Source organism: Ptychodera flava, chromosome 5, assembly GCF_041260155.1.
Source record: "Ptychodera flava strain L36383 chromosome 5, AS_Pfla_20210202, whole genome shotgun sequence".
NCBI classification, from domain to species: domain Eukaryota; kingdom Metazoa; phylum Hemichordata; class Enteropneusta; family Ptychoderidae; genus Ptychodera; species Ptychodera flava.
Window position 1 is genome coordinate 40,895,024 of NC_091932.1, and position 24,649 is coordinate 40,919,672.

Below are 24,649 nucleotides of genomic sequence, written 5' to 3' on the forward strand. Positions count from 1 at the left end.
GGTATGATATAACCAGTGATATGTAAATTGGCGGTATATTTTGTGCTTTCAGTATCCGAATTTTGGAGTCTTGAAGTCAATGCATCAAAACATCCTGATGTTGACAAAGACTTCGTAAGTTCTTACAATTTCCGCCCAACTTGCTGTATCTAATGACTGTTTCGGTAATTATGTTCCATATTCCGACTACAGCGATTTGATCTATTCCCCGATGGAGAAATACCCACTATTTGGTTGGTCATCAAACATGGTATGTGTGTGACATACAATGTCTTTGTTGACAATAAAATTTTTGTCCGGACATTAATTCCTTTTTCAGCAATCACGTCACACAATAACAGACGGCATTGTCATACCAAATTTAGGGTATGTCATCAATACGAAGGGAGTAAACCAGGAACTGTGTCGACACACATTACATTAAATAGTGAAGAATACAATTCAAAAGTTATAGTCACTGTCCCTTTCAACAACTTATGCCACAGAAGAGCTAAATGAGCAGACTATCTATTAGACGTACAGTTACTCGTCTTGTCAAGTAGAACATTAAATTTTCGTTTTTTGAGGGACAGTATACCTTATAAGGGGTTTTTCACTACGTTTGATTTTCGATGTCAACAACAGTTTCTTGTTCTAATCCCCTAGGCGTGTTGAGATACTCAGTCTGTACATGGATAGACAACAACGTTATTGTGGACGACTGGATTTTAGTCCAAATGTACACAGTAACAGTGCACCATGAATGGACAAGTTGAATAATTGGTGTTTCAACATGCTTCGGCAGAAAAATTCGCTGTTGACATACAAAACAAAAATATGAAAAACTCAACAAAAGGTATAGCTGCTGTCCTTCTAGGCACACGATCGGCTTGCGAGATTGCTTTCAGCACATAAGAATGATCACCATGGTTACAAAGAATATAACATAACTAGACAAAAAAGTACAAAGTACTAAGGTCAACTCAGTTGATTTACGAACTTGAAAATCTAGACCGACAGCACCTTGCGTTAATAACATTAGCAAACACACGTTTCGAGGTCACCATATGTTGGAGAAGTCAACACTTCAGGGCTTACAGGGAGAATGTCACTCCAATCCTTATTTCTGTATTTCATAAATAAATCAATATGAGAAGTCATTGCATGCTATTAAGATATTAAACATCAGTACGCAGTGTTTTGAAAATGCTTTTTACTTTACATACTGGCAAAGATCACAGGTAAATTTAGTTACCATTCATGGAACGCGGAATATTGAAAGAGGACTGAATTTCCGTTTGCAGTATAATTCAATGATCTGACAAATAAGTTATCCCTGATTCACGGTTACTTCGGTGATGGCGATCAAGGTCAGGTTCATACACATATTATGAGTGAGGTCAAAGAAAAAGGAAATGTTTTTGAAAAATCATAAAGGCTATCAAAGTCAGACTCTGACTTACATGCCTCGGTTGTGGCATAGCAACGTATACGAGTTATTCGAACATTGTAAGTAGCTTAATTATATCAAGCTATGGCGTTTGTAGAAGAATAAATTGCTTCGTTAAACACGATGAACATTGGTGTAAGTTATCTAATACAATATGTATCCATTGCAATCTTGCCATAGCAAATGATGTTTCTTTACGTGTCACGTTGTTTTTCGTTACAGAAGTATAAATAACCTGTTTGATTTTGTTAGAAGCAAAGTGATCAAGTTCATAAAAAAACCATTGATGCTATCCATCTAGACATAAATTTTATGATTAATTCACTCCACAGAGCACGACTTCAGAATCGAAGTTATTTAATTAAACAAGTTCGGATAAATTAATGATTGTGCTTTTTCACTGAAAGCGTAGGAAGTTTAAATCTAGACTGAATTCTTCAGAAAAAAGTCGTATATCGGATTTCTTAATCGTCCTCGGAAAATCTTAATCAGATTGAATTGTGCCATCTTTTCTACATATAATTTAGGTCCCGTTTACAAGTCAACTCTGTGACCCTCCGGAAAATGGAGAGGTCGCCCTTTGTATACGTCAGCAAACAGAAAACCGCCTGTTGCTGAACCAACTAGATCACCCCTTTTCTAAAATGGAATATGCTTGCTCCAGCTCTATAATATAAATACCGACTCAATGACATTATACAGAAAACTTCATTTCCGATAACGTGTTTCTTGGATGTATCTGCTACTCGTAATACGCATTCAATCAATAACATAGTCTTCTAAAACTTACAGTACCATTGTTGGCACCACGTAAATACGGTCTCATCCACGACAGAGAGCAGGTGATGTTTTCTGACTGACATGAGACGCCAGTTCACCTTTTGGAGGAACATATCACTCAGAGCGTCCAATCAGCGTCAGGTAAACCGATATCGATGTTAAAATTGCAATTCGCCCACCTTTGGTGAATGGCACGCTGTTTACGTATGACGTTACCAAAAGTCGTCTTTTGAGGCAAAATCGCTGGACATATATATACCGGTAACGCTCGAAGTTCTGGACAATTTTACCTCTGTAACACGCTGGATATAGCTGACATAGTAATGAATAACACAACAAATACTACATCATTGGACCCGCTACCCCCGTGGCTGTCTGACTTATTTATGCCGATTATCTCAAGTCTGGTGTGTGTATTGGGATTACTTGGTAATGGCATCGTCATCTACACCTGTCTTCGTTATCCTGGAATGTCGTCTGTTCCCAACCTTTACATCGTCAACTTGGCCGTCGCCGATTTTCTCCACCTCTTTGCGTTACCGTTCCTAATATACTTCAACACACATGCCAGGTGGGTGTTTGGAAACGCCATGTGTAAAGTCGTCATGGGCCTCGATGGTGCCAACATGTTTACGGGAATATTCACCTTAACGGCTATGGCCGTGGATCGCTACCTTGCCATCGTACATATTGTGTGGGCAAAGAATTACAGGACACAGATGAAAACTAAACTGGTTTGTTGTATACTCTGGATGATGTCGTTGGCATTTTCGGCTCCGCTTTGGTTGTATGCGAACACTATGCGTATAGATGGCGTAGTAGTCTGTATCGTGATCTGCCCAGTTCTAGTCGAACAGTTATTTATAATGTATACGTTCGTCATCGGGTTTGTTTCCCCTCTTGTCATCATCACCGTCTGTTACGTCGGTATTTTAAGATTTCTCGGGAACAATGCAAGACGTAGAAGACGCTTTCGTGTCGGTCACGTCGGTGCCTTGGTTTTGATGGCCGTACTGCTCTTCGTAGTCTGTTGGTTGCCATTTTGGATCGTGCGCTTTTTGATTTTAAGTTCCTACCAACCCACCTACGGTCTGAAAATCGCATACTATATTGGTTGGATTTTAATCACAATGAACAGTTGCCTTAACCCACTGGTATATGCATATTTTAAACACGACTTCAGAGATGTTATCTGGTATTGTTGTTTGAAATGTAAATCGCCGGGAGAAGCTCTCCCAAGAATTCGTACCTCGTCTTATTAATTCACTGCAACGAACAGCGAAATGTAGATGGTAGTCTAGATGTATAACCAGGGCCTTTCACATCACTAAAGCTCTTTACATGAACGAAAACTATACAGAAAGGTATCGTGTTTTGTAGCACGCGCTTTTGAATTGAAGCGTACCGTTGGATCATCGAGAAGAGAAGGAAGAAAAGAGAAATCACAATTGGTTGCTAATAGTCTTCAACATGTGTAAATGTTTCTGCTCTGAAAGACGCTGAAACGACCCAAGTTTCCTTTGAATGTTTCCTCTCACGAACCGATGCCTACTGAATTGTTAAGAAGGCGACATTTCGTTGATTAACTGTCTGCAGTTGAAGGGTGACCAATCAGCTATACTTTCCACGACGTTTTTGTTCAAATATCGCTTACTTCTTCGATGAACTCACATCGAAGTACGGCGGCTGTTTCCATGGAAACAGGCCTTTCGTTTGATCTAAGGATAAGGTTTCATCTAGACGAAATATTCTGATCCGTTTCACAGAAATCTGTATTGTTCACATGTGGATTGCCCTATGAGCCTCGTTATAACGAATTGATAGTTACATAATAGACTACCTCATCACAGTGTATTTTAATGTCCTCGTTATTTCAACACGCTTGAAAAATGAGAGTAATATTAAGAAAGATTGTATTGAATTGGTCTTCAATTCTCTAACAACAATGTATCACACTGTCAAATTGATGAACTACTATTGTTATCGGCAACTCGGGTCAATGTTTAGCCCTAGTTCTCCGATGACACGAGAAATGATAGATATACATCATTTTAGGGACGCTTGTTGGGATTTTTTTCGTCGATAAGACTGAACTGAATTTAATACAATGAGTCAGCGTTGACCTTTACACGCCCTCTGCGTCTGGCCAAGTCCATGAAACAAGAAGAATTGGCGCATTTTCACCGAAAGAGCCATCAATTTATCTTGTCCGTAAATGGGATGAGTGACAGTTGTCACTGCTGTACAGAACAATGAGTCAATGGAATTCCTCTGTGATGATTAGAGACAGTTGTAATGGCAGCGACAAATTAATGTCAGTATTCATTGAAAAGCCCATCTCTTATTTCGCTTCATGCATTTATGATCCTAAGCTAGGTATGTAAAGTTCAAAGGTCAAATGCAAATGTAGTAATTTCCAAGTTTAGTGCAAGTATCAAGTAGAGTTTTAATGTAACTGAAATGTACCTGTGATAAATGTATTTTATTGGTGTCACTCGCTGATATCTGTAATGCGATATTGGCGTCAGGAGTATTGAACGATCTTTTTAGATGTGCAGTCCTTCTTTCGGCAATTTTTGAAAAGCAAGGAATAATAAAATTGACATACGGTGTTATTCAACTTTCTGGAATTTGTTTCAGCGACAACAACACTGCCTGACTTACAGATTGTGCGAACGATACAGTGACTGAATGAGAAAACTTATTGAATCACCATTTTCATTCGATTTTCAAAACACTCTGGTTTGTTTTGTTCTGTTTTGTTAGGCATAACCTAATATAAAATATCATATTCAGATATTAAAATGGTCGAGCATTTGCGGTTTTTTGTTCAAACAAAGCCATCGAGAAGAAATGCTTCACCAAATTAAGCAATGCGTCACACGATTCATTAGTGTTTTTTATAATACGTCAGAGTCCACACATTTCACTTATTTTATTACACTGATCTTACAAATCGATAAGTCTGACAATATCGATGACTGTGACAACAAGGCTATTTCTAGGAAACAGTCGATATATGTACTCTGCCGACAACCTCTTTGAGGTCACACATAGATAAACACTTTAAGATTGAGAACACGCTCTGCCAAAGGAGGAATAATATTTGAACAGATGTCGTCAACATTGAGGTGTTTTTTCACTTTCCTTTAAATACCACTAAATATTTTTTTTCAGAAATCGCTTTGTACGTTGTTGTTCATTTAAGTCTTTATTGCAGCTTTGTATTATCAATAAAAATGCACTTTGAACTTGCACGTCACACAGTAGAATGCTCTGTGTGTGTGTGGGGGGGGTGTGTGTCAATTAATTTAGTTGCTTGAAAACTATGAATGTTTGTTGTTACGTTTACATGACGTAATGGTCTAATAAACAGCAATCATGTCACAATTTTAATCAAAACTTGATCAGAAAATGGCGGCAAAACTGCCATGTTGCATTAAGGCCGTGACAAAATAAATTAAATCTGTCATTCTTAATTTACTTTCTTCAGCTTTCTGATATATTTTACAATACTTAATGACATTGGAACAACACTTTTAATTTGATCTTTAAAAAGCATTGCCATCAATTTTTTGATAGTAGCTATGGTTACAACACATAGCTTCCAAAACAACACGTTATCTATGGAATTTAATGCAGGATACATGTGGTGAAATATTGTATTTTTTTCACCATGAGAAATGATTATCTGAAGCAAATATTACACATTACCATTAGTTTAAGTCGGACAGTTGAAGAAAATAATTATGTATGTATGTATGTATGTATGTATGTATGTATGTATGTATGTATGTATGTATGTATGTATGTATGTATGTATGTATGTATGTATGTATGTATGTATGTATGTATGTATGTATGTATGTATGTATGTATGTATGTATGTATGTATGTATGTATGTATGTATGTATATGCATTTATGTATATGTTAAGTTCAAAATATGATCCTTTCATATGAATACAATTTATACAGTGAAATTTGTCAACGATCATATGTGACAATAAAAGGGTCCAATTCATTTTTTCTTTAAAATGAAATGGACGCTTTTATTGTCACATATGATCGTTGACAAATTTCACTGTTTTCTTTAACTAAATATCTGCCCATTAGTTTGCGGACTACAACGACCATAAGGAAATAAACGTGAACTTGGACAGTTTCGATAGTCATGGTGTTCATCATTCGTGAATTAAGGGATGTACACTGTCGATGCAAATTAGTCTATTTTTACTTCAGATGTCTCTTTATTGCCTCATGTATTTTCCGTATTGTTCCCTCTCGGTTTGAAATCAATGGAATCAGGTCAAACTGGTGCTCCTCGCTGCTGCATGATGTTAGAATACTGAAAGAGAGATGCCATATGAATTTCATGTCATTCATTCCATATCAGGTACAACACTTTCCCATCAACATACCATAGATAACGCTATGCGGTCTCAGAGCTCAGCGTCACGGTGATTGTGCTATTTTTGTCTCCTGTCATTCTTTGCAGTGTTCCGCAGGGACATATCGGACTCTGTCAGTCTCCTTGGAGATCTGACCAAACATTCCTGAACTGAGTTCGTGCAAACTTGGCGAGGGGAAAATATCTCATCATGTGTACATGCAGGTCAATTTTGCTTGCGATGAATGTGGCTGCCTTGAGGCCAGTTTGTTTGAATATTTTTGAAACCAAGATACATAATTCAGACGGGCATATTTCGTTAGATAATTTCGTTAAAACTTAGCAAACAGAATAATTATTGTGTCATATAACACAAATATGGACACCATGTGGCACATATTCGGACTAACTATCAGACCTGCTAAAACTAATATTTTTTTCAACAATATGTCAATTTTAACGAATATGGAGCCATTATTGAAACACACACAGATTTTTCACAAATTCAGAACAAACGCAGTCTACGATAACAAACATGTGCGAATTAATTCAAATATGGCCGCAAGATATTAGCGAGTATAGCGTCAATACAAGCGCTGTAACATATTCAGACGTCCCTGAACCAATTTCTTCAAAATCTGACTTCAGATCTGATACTCAATGCCCCTTACCTCGGAGAAGTGTGTCATCGACGATGGCTTATCAGGAAAATGAAAGTGCATTTAGAGGGACTTTGGGTACTTACCGAGTTTGGGAAATGAGCTGTTCAAGAACTCTTAAGCGTCCTTCATTTTAACCAACATTTTTAAGGTAGAATGTGCCTCGGGGACAGATATTCGGACTCTCAAACTTTTACAATTCTTTTCTGACATACCACTTATTGGGGTTCATTTTAAAGCTCTTGGTGTAAGAAAACTTTTCACAGGCTTAGTTTTTCGAGAATCGAAAATTTTACTTTTTCCCCATAGTGTTAACACAGGGATGGCGGCCATTTTGAATTTTAAATATCGGTATATAAATCTTGGGTTATTTGTTTCTTTAGTACCAAAATTTGCACAGTGACCCCTGATTTTTATTCTTGATATTAAAACTGAATGGTTGGAAAAATCCTTAAACTTAAGGAAAGTTTGAGCAAAAGTTTTTACACCTTCGAGGCGCATATTACCTTAAACGACAAGTCATTATATTGTCAATGACATAATCCCATGTGTTACAGTGTAACATATGAATGTGACCGAATGAAAGCCAATGCGATGTGCTAATAAGAATGTGTGGAGTCACAGTGTATTACCCTCAACACATCTCGCGTTACATAAAAAAACAGACATGCATATGTATGACGTACCAGAAGGTTAATGTCTTGCATTAATTTTGAAAGAAATCATTAATGCATTGCTGAGTTATGACTCTTGGCATGAAAAATGCAACAAAACAAACATTGTTTACTTGGTCGCGGCCATGTAGGAGAATGCATGTCACAAAAATCAACACGCACGTGTATAACATAGGGTTGTGTTCTTGTACCAACTTTGAAAGGAACTGGTTCGGTAATGGCATACAATATGAAAGAATTACACTTAAACGGCTGCTACTCTGCCATGTAACACCATATCGATACAAAATGAAAAATTATCTGCATGACAGATGCTAGTGTTATGTCTTCATAACTTTGATACAGGTCAGTCCAGGCATGACTTAGGGCCTAGTTACGGCTCTTGTCATAAAAATTTAAAAAAAGCGGCCTCGGGATGGTCATATGTGCATATATACGACATACGGTAATGTCATCTCACCAACTTTGAAAGAAATTTGTCCAGGTATGTCTTAGCTACAGCTCTACTTCCTTGAAAAATTGAAACAAAATGGCCGTCCGTTGGCAGTGCATGTTTGATCATATCGAAAAACATAGCGTTATCGCTGTGCATACATACACTTAGGGTTATGTCCCAGTGACAACTTTTACATGTCTTACAGTTTCAGACGTGCAAATATAAAAACAAAATGGCGGCGTTGCGGCCATATTGGGTCGTATTGCAAAACATGTTGCCGTGCATATGTATGACAGGGTTATGTTCATTAAAGTTCACTCTTGTCTGCCATCGGGGAATTACCAATCGAGGAACTGCCAATCGTTTGGATACATGAGCAGAATAGAACTATAAGTCTCCGGTAATTCTTAAGTGTAAAAGTTATATATTGACAAAAATGCTTACAAGAGAACCCTCTGATGACAAAGAGGCTGCTATATCAAAATTACTATGCAACTTAATACCTTCTTAGCTTAGTTATAGTTGCATATTCGATCCAGCCCACTATAATAATTAAAGGTAAAACTTAGTCACACAAACAACTCTCGAAGCAATTATCGGGCAATAACTTACACATCTTAATGAATGATAGTATTCATTAAGTTACTGTTCTGAAAAACTTATGAAAATTAACTAATCACTATCGAAAACAACAGATATTATTAGAAATTTCCACCTTTCAAACTTCTGGCTTATTTATGCTGACATCAGCTTACGATGACATAGATTTATGCTGACATCAGCTCGATGACTTTGTGGATGTTCCGACAATTAAGCGTAATGTCTAGATTGTATGTCATTTAGCTGGAATTTAAGTTCTAATTTACCATCAACTTTGTGTTGTTTGTCACTGTTTCCAATTTTCTGATAATTGAGATCTTGTTGTATTAATTGATAAATTTACTGTTGCCAATGACCACCTGGTGCATTAGCCTTTGTATGAGATAAACTACATTCGTAACAATGTCCGTGTACTAACTTTGAAGAAATCGGTCCTAACATCTCCGAGAAATGTTAGAGAGCGGGTGGGCGGGCGGACAGACGTGGACGCACACACTTACGCAAGGTCTCATGGTTGGACATGACTGCCGAAACTTCTTCATCCTCGCTGGAGGGTTTCACCGGGGAATTGTTCACACCTGTTGTTGCGCACAGAACTCGTACGGAGTATAGTACTCATCAGACATCTGAAGGACAACGAGACCGTTGCACTTATGTTTGAAGACGAGCACGCGGGTAGCATTCTGCAAAGTTTAACGTATACTAAAATGACGGCACTTTTATAACGTGGTGACGTTTAAACATTTGGTACACAAGGTTACACATGAGACAAAAATCGTGACGACGTACCAGACCGTGTGGTACTGGGTAGTGACGTGACCAAAATCAGGACTCGCGGACTGATACAAGATTATACATGACAGTGTGATTGCACACCGTAAAGGGTTTCTGTACAATGCCGTTTGTTTATGATACTATTTCTTGTCACGTCTGTCCAACAGCAATTTCCTGAAACTCAAGAAATACAAATAATTTATGCAGATGAAGTTTTTACCATTGTGCCCGCAGAAGTCTGATTCGATTAGCTCTGCAATCACCTTCATCAAATTTGAATGATTTTTGTAACCTGGTTTTGCAAGTGGATGCATAAGGGATCACTCTGGTATATAGAAAAATCAAATCATAGCACCTTATCTCATATTCTCCGTCGCGCGCCCGAGCTTGTTCTCTTAAAATTGTTCAAATGTCGGACGACACAATGCTTTTAATTTGTTGACTTTTAAGACAGGAAACTTTAAATCGCTCCGTGAACTGTAAAATTTATAAATGTTATTCCTGACACACGTCTCCGATTTTGATGTGCTGCAAAAGATTTACCTTGACATATTTTATCTTTGGTTGCTAAAGCATGTTAATAAGATTATCTTCGGATTTCATGAACTCTAAAGTTAATGCATGGCAATCGTTCTTCATGGTAGTGTTCTTTGAGGTGATGTGAGAACATTTTAAAGCAATACCTTTGGGAGAAGAAATCAAGGATATTTAGGCTAAAACAGAATCGAAGTGAAGACCGCTTCCTTTCAACGCCTTTAAAAGCTTTGTTCGTTCCACTATTAGCTCACCACGACCCTAAGTACCTCCATTTTTCCTCGTGTCGACCGATGCAGGCCTTTCCTCTTAGAAATCGGGTTATCGTAGCGTGGTCTGTGCGAACAGAATTAATCAGGTTTATCTCAGTCTGAAGTCTCGCAGGGAAACGTCCAAGTGTATCATTAGTGTTTTCTTTCCCTCAGGGTGTACAATCTGAAAGAATATATTCATAGATGCTTTTGTCGCTGGTTACACTCGACATCAGCAGGGAGCAGCCTGAATACCCTTCACCCCAGGCGTTAGAAGTCCGTACCCGAAGTGAAATCATGTATACCCTTCCATCTGTTCAAGTCTCTCACGCACAAAAGCAGTTGGAGTTTCTGCTCAAAGCGCTCATCGAAGATGTATGAAGTTGCTGTCTAACATGTTTCCAACGAACAGTACGAGAAGTTTTTGAATATTTTGAAAACGGAAAATCTCACACTTTAAAGTTTTTCTTTCCCCTCTTTAAGGGGAGGATCTTCACATTTTAACGAAGGAACTCTGTTTTGAAATCCCCAAATTCCATAAACTTCTGCAAAAATACTTACTCGTATGCATGCCTCAGATCCTTGCAAACGAATTACAGAAGACGAAATGTTAATTACTGTATGACGTCAGAATCTTTTTACACCACACTACACTACACCACACTACATACATCACACTACACCATATATACCACACCACACATACTACACCATACCACACCATATCACACCACACCACACTATACACCACACCACACCACATTTCACCACACTACACCACACCACAACACACCACACCACAACACAACACAACACAAAACACGGACTACACTACACTATACACCACATCACACCAAATCACACCACACCACACTACAACACAACACAACACAACACAACACACACCACACTACACCACATCACACCACACCACACTACACTACACTACAACACAACACACTACACCACATCACACCACACCACACTACACTACACTACAACAAACCACACACCACACTACACCACATCACACCACACTACACCACATCACACCACACTACACCACATCACACCACACCACACCAAACTACACTACAAGTCAACACACTACACCACACTACACCACACCACACTACAACACAACAAACCACACCGCACTACACTACACCACACCACACCGCACTACACTACACCACACCACGCCACACTACATCACACCACACCACATCACACCACATCACATCACATCACATCACAACACCACACTACATTACACCACACCACACTACACTACACTACACCACACCACATTACATCACACCACACCACATCACAACACACCACTCCACACTACACTCCTTTTTTTCATTTTGACTCTAAATTACTTAGAGAATCCCCTGAGGCTTTCGATATATCTCGGACAAGTGTACGAGGTCGAACGATTATTGGCATAATAGGAATGCGATATTATAAATTAAAACATGATAATAATTGTATAGGTAATTTGCATACAAAGCAGACACACACGACATCCACTCAGACATTTAGTGTATTTTATGAGCTTATTTTAACTGATGGCAATATTTTACGTGGGCATTATGAAACAAGACACCACTAGTTGTGATGAGTAATGTGATCACGTGAAGGCTTATTTTGAGAATGATGATCGGATGAATATTAATTTTTCATATTTGCATGTCTACTGACGGTTGAAGCCCTGCTCTTCGGTATTGTTTCAAAACTCACGCTGCGACAATATGGCTTGCTTTAGCTCTTGTCATCGCTAACTGTTGCTCACGCCTGATAGTATGTAACTCTACGTAATAGTAATACCTGTGAAGACTGGGAGCATTGTTGTTGTTTTTATGTATCTCCACGGCCTCTCTCTGGCAATCCCCGGCGGCAAACTTTGAACTGTAATCATAAACATTTAATGCGAATGAAACAGTTGGTAGATACTGCCAGAATGCCAGGCTGTTTTCAGAATAGTGTCACAGCCCAATACCAGTACTGCACGTTGTTTCCATGGTGAAGCCGCGTGATGATGAAACGTGCCGACGTCAACAGGTGGGAACTGTGTCTGCGATTTGTTCCCGGAGGCTCCATTCAAATTATATGGCGTGATAATTAAAATTCCTTGAAAAGCACCTTCATCTAACACCTTTAAGAGCGCATTAAAAAAAACAAAGGCATATAAAGAAAATCCCAGACATGGTTATGAAGAATATTGTCAAAGCTTGTCAATGAAGAAATTCCAAGCGGAAATCTTGCAGCGTGTTTGCATAAGGCGGGAAAAACCGGTTTTTGGAAGGTTCAGCAAAACGCTTGTCACGTGACTCCTATGCAAATAATGACCGTGCACTGTGCTTGGTCGGATAGCTCTATATCAGGGCTTTCAGAAAATGTATACTTTATTGGGGTTTGGGACGTGTTCAATTGAGAAAAAAATAAAAATCTGAAAGTGTCTAAAAGGTATGTAGCTACCTTAACCGCATTCCATCAGTATACTCGAAGGTGATTTCAGAACGATTTTATCGGATGTTATTCAATCATGACACTCGACAGCAATGTCGATGACAACCTGTCGTTACGTCATCTCGCTGTCGTCACTTCGTGTCATTGACTGATGATCGCTGGTAAAATTTCAATTGAACTCAACAAAAAGCAATTTTGTCATGCACTTAACGTCTTTCTGCAGCCATAATAACACAAATAATTTAGTGGTCGATCTTCCTGCTTTGGTCGATAACAGGTAAGTGCATGAATACCTCTCAATCTTGTTGTGTACAACATGTCATTTGAATAAAGATACATTTTCCTGACTGACTAATGAACTTTACATGTGCAACGCTTGTCTTTACATCTGTCACGTTCTATTACCTTCTGTTGCACATCTACGAAGATCGGTAACATTTTGCTTATCGGCTAACGGCAATACAAACATTGGGAATATTAGTTTTATTTTTGTAAAGCGGGCCTTAATCTCTTAGCCTTTCCCTCATATAAGGTGACACCCTGTCCCTAAATACAAAATAAACCTCATCCCCTCTCCCTTCCTCCCTCCCTCTCTCATACGTACATATATGGAGAGAGAGGGAGAGATAGAGAGAGATTGCGTGTGTGTGTGTGTGTAGGTGTGTGTGTGTCTATCTGTCTGTCTGTCTGTGTGTGAATGAGTTGTTAGTTCAGATAAATAAAAAAGTGTTTACAATTAAGTACAATTTCTTTGGTCTATTTAGCGGACAAAAGACGAACAAGAAAGACAGCATTCATGACTTAAGACAGATTCAGCTGCTGATGTCTTCAGGCAATAGCATTTGAGACGACACGACTCAGAAGCTAAAGATTATGCTAAGTTTGCTTGTAAAGCCCTCAGACATGCATCATTGCCACTGTAAAATGCAGGTATGAAGAGTTTGGAGAGGAAAATAGGTCTAGTCTTTGAGACGCCTTAATATTTCAATGTCCTTGGTTTATGTCAACACTTGGAATCAAGCTAAACGAAACACGATCTCAACAGAGCGTTAAACCTCCGTTGTGTCAAAGTTGTGCGGATTTCAGATGTGTACGGTCTTTATCAGCTGATCGGTCATATATTTGTAAATTTCAGTTTAACGTTCTGTTAATGTACAAAACTCGAATAATTAGTATTAATAGGTTCAAGTTCGAACTTGAAACAAACAGGGATGGAAATATATTTGGAAATGCATCTGGGTCATAAATTGAGAGGCATTGGAAGAGAACAAATAATTCGTATTCATTGATCGTATAATTTGAAATGTCATTTACGAGACTGCAGATACGATAACATTTTGCAAGAATTGACAGGAAAAATACTAGATAGACATAACAATCTAAGGTAATATAGATTCTTCGCATTTCCTTTTTCAAAACAATGGGATCCTATGAGAGCAGTGAGGCTGCATTCACAAACACTGGGTTGGGGTTAGAGGAATCCCGATTGTCGAAAACAACGTTTTTATGATTTTCGAAAAATTAAATCTAATACGTTGAAAATTGTTCTTACTCCGAGAGCTTTAAAGTATGCCCAAACAAGTGATAGATCAGAAGAGATTTGTAACAGTTTAAGAGTCTGAATATCTCTCTCCAAGGCGCATAATTCCTCAACTTTGATAATTTTGGGAGTATTTTTGTTCAGTATATCAACTAGTTCTTATTCAACTCCGCTGTAGCATGTTGAACTGGCCAGTATTCAGTATGCCAACACAGCCAGTATATGTGTAGTATGCACTTGTATCGTTGGCAAATGAATTTCAGTCTGGACTCTATTTCAATCATCAACAATAGTATATTCATATACAGACATTGTTGACAAGGTAAATATCGTCTATTTCGGCATGCTGTAGAGAGATAGCATTAAACGCATGAAACTGTAAATAGTTGATACACGGAATGGAAATATTGAAAGAAAAATTGTCAGCAATTGTTGCGAGGTCCATTTGCTGTTTTCCTAATGCAACAGCAATGCTATTGATACTATTTTAGATTTTTTCAAAATGCTAAAAATGATTCCAGAATTTGTTTAATCATTATTAACATTATAGCCATTGGACAACATTACGATGCTATCCATCAATATTTATTGTATTACCATACTAAACTGTGTATTTTGAAAATTGAAAAAATATGGAACAAAAATATTTTCAGATCCCCTATACATAGTGCAAACTTTTCAAATCTCCCCTTACTACCAATGGAATTTTCAAGTCTCCCCTGGAACTCTCCTGCGCCCCCCCCCTTTATTTGTCATTGTAGCCTAAATCAAAATGCTGAATAGATCGAAAAACACATTTAGTGACTGTTCATGCGTTTTGTCTTGCAATAAAGTACACTGGATATCTTGTAAGCAGGAATTATGCAACTGGCGCTCTTTCAAAGTTGCTAAGGGCTTCCACCCCTTCAAAAATCGATGTTAACAGAGAACAGCTCCTGCAGAACGTAGTAGAGTGTCGTGTAAATGCCCTGCTAGTGACTGTACTCCATTTCGAACGATCGATATTTTAACAGTATCCTGGGGGTTTGTATGTATTCACTGATTGTGGGAAGCTGCACGAGGAATATCCAATCGTTATTGTTAGAAATGGACCCAGAGTTCTACCTCCGTGCCTTTGTGTTCAGTGCTAACAGTGTTTCCTGGTGATAGCTAGAAATCCTTTAACGGAATAGAATGGAATCGCTTCTGAAAAAGACATGTTTTCCAAAACGCAACAGAGAAACTTTTAATACGAGTGTTAAACACGACGTCATAAACTGTGAATGTGAAATGAGTCTCCTAATTGCACGAAATTTTCTTCTTTCAGCGTCGATCAAGCTCGTTTCCAACTGGGCAATTCTAAAAAGAGCCAATTTCATCGATATATCAAAACCGATAGTGAAACAGGAATGCCCGCAGGGAGAAATAGTTCATAATCGATCAAATGTTCATACAAGGAAGATACAAATGATCACCTGCAGTTAATACTCTCTACGATACACGATGAATCATTATCATTGATTTACAGTACCGTGTTATTGAATGTGACACTTCTGATTGGAACGTCGATCATCGCAGCATTTCACGGTAGGCTAATACAGATATGGATTTTAATTCAAAACAGGGTCATCTAGAATACTTAACTTATTAAATATGCATATCTGGGTAATAAATTATTCATGTATTTCGGGCAAATCGTCCTTTTCCCGGTCACTCACTCCTTTTTTAAATATCAAAAATAAATGTTACATTTGATGGTATCGATGAAATGCTGCGTGTTACCAGAGGGAATGTATTTTTCTCTGCAAAGCAATATCTTATTATGCTCGTTTTACAATGTTTTTGCCCAGAATGGCTGAATGGTTAACTCTATGCACCACATGGTTCGATGACCTTCCAGAAGTACCACTGTATGACAGTAAACAAGGTCACCTCACAAACAGGATCCTCAAAATACATGATTTTTTATTCAGTGAAAATAGCCATGGTAAACACGAAAGACGCACAACTATTGAGATGTACATCCCCTGAAAGTACCACGTGTAAAGCTACAAACAACAAATAATACTGTAAGCCGCGTCATGCGATTCGGAAATAACTTTGAATTCAAATCGGATATCGGATTTTGATATGGCTTCTAAATACTTCGACCACGCAGGATTTTCGAGAAACATTGCTTGAGCGTACATATCAAGACAGATGGGTTGTAGCGTGTCACAGGCTTTTCTGGAAATAATATTCACGTCGCGTTCCAACTCGGAACATCCCCGAAACCATATGTTTGCATATACTATACAAAAGAATTGATACAAGGATTAGAAGACCCGGCTGGTCAGAGCTGAGAGACTCAGCATAAAAAGTACATGTATATAGTGTAATGGAATCATCAGCCTAGTGATGTTAGATATATATGCGACTCATAGAGGATATTAAACACCTATTGCCTGGTCATGAGGGCTATAGCGCCCGTCTATTACCCCGAGAGTCGTGTGTTACCAGAAACACATCGCTATACCCCGAGGTCGTAGGCCGAGAGGTATTGCGATGTGTTTCTGGTAACACACGACTCTCGGGGTAATAGACGGGCGCTATAGCCCGAATAAAGACCAGGCGATAGGTGTTTTATAACACACCACATGCTCATATTGCATTGTTATATAGTTTTTAATGTGTTTTGATATTTTGCACCACAATAATCCATTGTAACAAGTTTACTGGGCGATGTTTCCACAGCGGTTTCAGTTGTACGTGGTAGTACCACTTTCTTTCAAAAAATATTCTAAGCATACCTAGCGACATCCTTAGTTGCACTTTAATCTTTTCCGTTGATGAGCTGTTTAAGTTCCTACGTTGTTGGAATGTTGGAAAATGTTGGAAAATCTGTTTTAGAGAATGTGTCGTCTCGAATCCCGGACGCACATCACGTTCCAGTCACCCGCCATTGTTGCAAAGCTGCAGACGACACTACGGTCACGTGACCAGTCATTTTTCCAAATTTGGTCAGGAGTATTTCCCTAGGGATATAGCTTTTCAAACAATACCCTCTGACGTCACTTTTGTCGATCCGATGGGGACTAGACATTTCTATTTCCTCGTCACGTGACGTATTGTAGCGACTCGCGACAGAGAATGAGCAGGTGGCGTGTTATAAATTGACATAGTCATACACCAGACATTTCTTAAACAAACGTCCTCAGAATCGATGAATTCTACAACGAATTTTTTTACTGTCAAACAGAACTCAAGCGCCATCACAAAGAAATACGCACAATGACAACACAGCATCAAACGACAGTGCACTTGGCCGTGCAAACGACAAAATTTAAGTCAAGAAACTAGGCTGGTGTTACCAACAAAGCAGAGAAGACATCCCTCTTAATTCCATGAACTAGTTTAAACGGGGAAATGGCTACTGTTACATTTACCGGATGGGCAACAACAACTACGAGAACCTCCACTTACAGCGAGATAGTAGACGAAACACGCATTTGCCGCCACTTTAATGAGAAAATTTATATGCTGAATGCACACACACCTGGAGTTCTACCTATCAAATGGACTATTTTTTTTTAAATGCAGGGGGGACGGTGAGCACAGCAACCTTTGCTTATGTCACAACATAAAAATACTCCCGCATGTTTCGAATGTGCTAATTCAATTTGCACGCATTTACACTCCAAGCGATAATCCTAACCTAATTCCCAGCTGTTGCTTTCAGAGAGGGCGTCGAGCGACATTGCATAGACGCGATTGGAAAGCCTCCTTACTACGCGCACCTTAGACGCGATCGGAAAGCCTCCTTAGTACGCGCACCATAGATGCGCGGAAATAGATGCTTCAAGTAAATACTACGGTTAGCAAAGGGTTTACCGTATAACTTTCCTTTGAGTGCGTGAAACGTGCTTTCAGAATATTCTCATCCCATCGATTGTTTACATCTGTGCAAACTCTCATGAATAAGCGGGTAGGTCCATTATGTATTATGTTAATTTATATTTCACATCGTATCAAATCGCAGAGCAACGTCCAGCACGTCTTGACTTTTGCCTATGATTGCGATAGTGATACCAAATTAATGCGTCCAGTTCCTCATTTACAGCCTCTTATAAAAAACAGCGAATCGATGAAAGTGATGTCTTCCACCTTCTTAGCTCTCAAAATGTACAAAATGGCTCTCTTGGGAATTATGATGGCTCTGATAAAATTTCAACGACGCGTCTTGACACTGTAATAGATATAGAATAAAGACAAACATGGTTTTATCTTTCTGGACACACTGATGACAAATCTATGATCCAGTGTGCTACTTGTTCAATCGCCATGAAAGATAAATTACCATTACAACATGCTTCGGATACGGCCTTTATAGCAATCGCTTGTTTCTCCGTGTCCATAGCTGGATGCATTGAATTGCTCAACGAGCATGTTCCATTGACACTGTAGCTGAAACATCGTGTCTAAATATTATTTGAGGAAAAATTTAATAGCCCGAGAATTACAACAAAAAGTAACAAATGCGCTTCTTATCGAAAGCTTAGAAACCTGATCGGTTAATCGTATCGATTTTGATATCGTTTTTGTATGCAGAGTATTGCTGTAGATTAAAAAACCTTTTGGCGATGTCTAGACAGAAGCTTTACAACACGCTTCAAGGTAAAATATGAGGTTAGGAAGACTTAAAAGTACTATTAACAAAATCCTACCGACAGAATATTTTGCTGATAATGGAATAACCTTGAAGGGATTTATGACAGACTGAGGCAGATTGTGGTACTTGGAAGATACATGGGTTTAGAGTATTGATTTAATACTATAATTGAGGACTGGTATGGACGCAGTATTCTACTACGATAATATCTGCAAAAATAATTAGAAAAATTGAGATATTATTGTATGTAGACGCGAAAACCTCCTTCTATTGCATTCAAGTCTTAAAGGATGCATTGAACTTTATGCCAATATTAAGGAGTGAGCCCTTTTAGTCCAATATTTTTTAGTACTGATTATTAATATATATATATATATATATATATATATATATATATATATATATATATATATATATATATATACATATATATAAAACATATGTCATGGAAATCTCTGCATACAGAGATTCATTGAACTGAACTCATAGGACTGTATTGTAGACTACACACTCAAACTAGGCGAGGCACTCATTGGTTGATATTTTGTCACATGTATGTCTCCCTCCCAACATGCTTTAGTAGGGGCGGGAGTCAAGACGGGCAGAACAGACTATGCACGAGTGGAAAAAGCAGCTGCTCGTGGATGAGGCGTGATTTGTACTACTTTCGAGGGAAACGAGACCTAATAAACCTGTGTTTGTTGTTACACTGCGTCTTACGATCTATCTCAGTGAACGAGACGACTGCAACCAAGGTTGAAGCAGTGAGCGTTGATCATCGTAGGGAGACTATTTCAAGAGATCCGAACGACGGCGTCAGTTAGGGTTGATAGACCCCTTTGCGTGTACGGTGAGAACTTTGGACAGCGCTACCGGGATAACCGCATTTCCGAAACTTAGACACGCTGAAGAAATCTACCACATTGGTGGCAGCGGTGGGATAGTCTACTCGTTGATGTTGAACGCATGTTCCGTGCTTTGTCGTGTAAGTAACCTTCGTTAGCATAGGTGAGTACGTGCAGTTGGCGCCAAAACGTGTCAATTTGCATACAGGGAGACGTTGTTGTTGTTTTGTTCACGCCCGTTGCACAAACTGTGTTAGGCCTGGGGGCACACTCCTTGTGTGGGTGGATTCATCTACCCGCTTCGCACGGTAGCAATTATTATAGGCGAGAACGGAAAACAACAATAGTCTGTTAGGGATTTTTGTCGTTGTCTTGGTTAAGATAGGGTTTCCAGGTGTTTGGTTCAGGAGGGAGGAATAGTGCGTTCTCCGGTACGGACTGACATTGTGAATCAACTGTGCATTGTGTGTTGGTATGGCGTCAAAACTAGAAGGCGAGGATGAACGGTTGTGGCCGATGATAGTGGAATTGTCAGTTTTAAAGAAAAGGATAAAAACGGTGACGACATGAAGATTGAGTCAGTGCAAACAAACAAAGAATTAATGCCAGTCGCTGACACTGTCAACGTTCAGTCTAATGCTAGTAACGGGGAAACTTATGAGGTAGAGGCATTGCGTCGTGCACTGGAACAGGAGAAATTACAGAAAGAAGCTGCTATTAGGAAGGCAAAATTGTACGAGTCTTTATGGAGTTCGAGCAAGAAAGATACAACCGCTGGTGTAGCTTCAGTACCCAATGAGTTTGGCGGAGCAATTCCAAAGAGATTATTTTCAACGGAAGAGCGTCCTACGAAAATCGGTAATTTGGTGAACTCGCCCCAGGGTGAGATGGAGGACCTGGAGGGTTTGCGGACAGCGCCCTCAACGTGCCAAAATAGGTTCTCGACGGCATTGAGTGGCCCTGCTAGCCCAGCGACGTTAGGTAATTCTTTTATAGGTAAGCGTGGGCATATTCTTAAGCCGGATAAGTACGACGGTTCACTTGCATGGCATGATTATCTTGCACACTTTGAAATTTATGCAGAGATAAATGATTGGGCGGATAATGAAAAATTGAAATATCTGCAAGCCATGCTGTGTGGACCAGCCCAAAGGTTACTAACATCGGTTGACAGGAAAACTTTGACATATGCATTGTTATGCCAACTGTTAGAGCGGCGATTTGGTATAAGAGGACAGGAGGACACATACCGCCTGAAATTAAAGCAAAGGGTACTTAGACCAGGGGAGTCTCTAAGTGGGCTAGGTCAGGATATCAGGGAAATGGTAACATTAGGCTACCCAGAGGCAAAGGGTCGTATCTTTGAACGCCTGTGCATTGATGGATTTTTCAATGCACTAACCGACACAGCAATGCGTAGACGTGTTAATGAAGTTGGTAGGTCCCCAACTGCCACACTTGATGACATAATACAAGCTGCAGTGTGGGAGGAAAATTTTCAGTTGCTTGAGACAAGTTCTACTTCTGACAATGGGAAAAGAATTGGTAAACAGGTGAAGGGTGTTGAAATGAGTGACACAGCATTACCCCAGTCACTTGAGTCTGTAGTAGATGCTATAGCAAAAAAGGTTGACATGATCACAAATAAGCTTGTGGAGCTGGACGTAGAGGTAAAAAGCCACAACGCAGATATTGCAAAACAGTCTGGGCAGACTCGGAGTATAGCGCCCTCTAGAGGGCGGTTGTGCTGGCTGTGTAATAAACCTGGCCATTTAAAGAGGGACTGCCCACTGAAACCCAAGGAAGCGGGAAACGAAGAAAGGCTGAGTGGGGCAGGGGTCAACCCTCAGCCGATTGTTCTGGACCCCAAGTGAAGTCACAGAGAAAGAATGATAAAGGGAATAACAGGGAACTGTACACTGCATGTTTCAGCCGAGGCGTGGCCAGTATTCATGTTAATGCCATAGTGGGTGGTGTGCAGGGCAGTTTCCTTATTGATACGGGCGCGACTGACACTGTTATCTCTACAGAAATGTATCAGAAAATTTCATTGAGTGTCCATACTAAATTGAAACCAGTAAATGTTAGGGTAAACCAAGCAGATGGTACACCGTTAGAGGTGAGTGGAATCCTTGATTTGGAGATCCTCTTGGTGTAGCTGGCACTGTTGCCCCAGTTTTGGTTGCTGATCTGAACACCGATGGCATGATTGGTATGAGCTTCTTACATGCCATTGGTTGTATTATTGACACTGGGACAGGGGAACTGTCAATAGATGGAAAGCGATTACAGTGTAACAGAACAGTTACCGTAAAGCCCTTTGTCTGTCGGGTAAAGGTAGAAAGAGATGTGATTATTCCCTCAGGACATGAGGTTATTGTCCCTGCTAGAATGTGCAGGACCCCAAAGGTTGGTGAGGCTGGGTATCATAAATCGGCACGACCTGGTGATGGTCATTCACAGGGAATTAAAATTCACTCTACCTGTGTAGAGGGGGCTGCTGTTTACCCCACCAACACTGATATTGCAGCCGTCATTGAACCTGTTCAGGGGGGCAAATTGCTTGAAATGGGTGTGGTCAGTTGTAAAACGTTAGTATCGGGCAGATCTACCAACTTACCTGTTAGGGTGCTTAATGCGGGTAATGAAACTGTACATGTGAGGGCTGGTACTGTTGTTGGTCTGCTTCGAACAGATGAATGTAGCCTTAAAAGCTGTCCACTCTTGGGACCCAGTGCAGATGGGGTTAGTGGTGACCGTGTAAGTGCCCAGGCTGGCGATGGGTCAAAGGTTGTAAATGAGGATAATGTGACCCTGCCTGGTCACTTGGTAGATTTATACACTAGGAGTTGCAAGAATCTTTCTTCCCATCAGCAGGGGAAGGTTGCCAAGGTGTTGACAAAATATCGTGATGTCTTTAGCTGTGGGGATCACGATATTGGTAGGACAGACATTATTAAGCACAAAATTGAAACAAACAATGCTGCGCCTGTGAGGCAGCCAGCATACCGTACACCAGTGTGGAAAAGAGAAGAGGTAGAGAGACAGGTTACCAACTTGTTAGACAGAGGACTGATAGAGGAGTCAACGAGCCCTTGGGCAGCCCCTTGTGTACTAGTCAGCAAAAAGATGGGTCCCAAAGACTATGCGTTGACTATCGAAAGCTAAGTACAGATTCCGATAATATTAGAACGTATTCCAAGCGGAAGCGGAAACCTACGCAGTATTATGGGTTCTAGGACTGTTCCAGTGCCTGTTGAGGACGAAGATTTCCCAGTGCCTGCTGAGGACGAAGAATTTTCCTAGCGCCTGTTGAGGACGAAGAGGCTATTTCGACGGACGTTACTTTTGAACGTTAATAATTCCATAACTTTATGAATTTTTCGCATTTTGTTGTTTCTTATGTTCCATACTTTTCATGTTAAAGGTTGTTATGACTAGGACTCGGAGAGTTGCCAAGTCTGGAGGGGGGAAATGTCATGGAAATCTCTGCATACAGAGATTCATTGAACTGAACTCATAGGACTGTATTGTAGACTACACACTCAAACTAGGCGAGGCACTCATTGGTTGATATTTTGTCACATGTATGTCTCCCTCCCAACATGCTTTAGTAGGGGCGGGAGTCAAGACGGGCAGAACAGACTATGCACGAGTGGAAAAAGCAGCTGCTCGTGGATGAGGCGTGATTTGTACTACTTTCGAGGGAAACGAGACCTAATAAACCTGTGTTTGTTGTTACACTGCGTCTTACGATCTATCTCAGTGAACGAGACGACTGCAACCAAGGTTGGAAGCAGTGAGCGTTGATCATCGTAGGGAGACTATTTCAAGAGATCCGAACGACGGCGTCAGTTAGGGGTGATAGACCCCTTTGCGTGTACGGTGAGAACTTTGGACAGCGCTACCGGGATAACCGCATTTCCGAAACTTAGACACGCTGAAGAAATCTACCACAATATATATATTACTTATATATATATATATTTATATATGAATATATGTGTATGTGTATATGTGTCTGTGCGTGCGTGTGTGCGTGTGTATGTATTCCTGTTACTTGTCCTTAAACATAAACATTAAATGATGTCTTAAATGATGTAAATTTTTATTTTTCTCCATAGAGTTAACACAGGTATGGCGGCCATTTTGAATTTCTAATATCGGTAAATCTTGAGTAATATGTTTCTCTAGTACCAAAAATTGCACGGTGACCCCCCTATTTTTATGCTTGATTTTGAAAGAGAATGATTGAAAGATTCCTTGAGGAAAGTTAGAGCAAAAGTGTAAGTCTTTCACTTTCGAGGTGCATACTACCTTAAGCTTGGTTCAGTAAAGAGACAGACTCTTGGCGATTTCAATTTCACGACAGAGAAGGTTAGATTGATGCTCTAATTGGCTAAACTGTTAAAATATAATCACCAGACTAGGACACAAGGTTTCAGAGACTGTTGTGAACTATTTTGGCAAAATAGATTACGTGATAGTTGAACTGTTTTCATGAAATTAGTATTGCAGGTATTGCCTGTATGACAGGCACGTCGAGAACGTTATGTCGATTTGTCAACCTTGAACTTCTGATTTTATTTTTTTTGATTTGTTTTATTTCACCAGGGGAAAGGTTACAAGACACATC

At 39.6% G+C, this 24,649-nt stretch overlaps 2 protein-coding genes across 2 annotated transcripts; both read left to right on the forward strand.

The window, feature by feature from the left end:
- The first annotated feature begins 2,150 nt into the window (after window positions 1-2,150).
- LOC139133951 (somatostatin receptor type 5-like) lies at window positions 2,151-5,422 on the forward strand. Its single transcript, XM_070700772.1, has one exon. The coding sequence runs from the start codon at window positions 2,533-2,535 to the stop codon at window positions 3,469-3,471; it is 939 nt and encodes a 312-aa protein (XP_070556873.1). The 5' UTR covers window positions 2,151-2,532; the 3' UTR covers window positions 3,472-5,422.
- Window positions 5,423-11,147: 5,725 nt separating this feature from the next.
- Window positions 11,148-11,900, forward strand: LOC139133722 (soluble scavenger receptor cysteine-rich domain-containing protein SSC5D-like). Its single transcript, XM_070700486.1, has one exon. The coding sequence runs from the start codon at window positions 11,148-11,150 to the stop codon at window positions 11,898-11,900; it is 753 nt and encodes a 250-aa protein (XP_070556587.1).
- The last annotated feature ends 12,749 nt before the right edge of the window (window positions 11,901-24,649 follow it).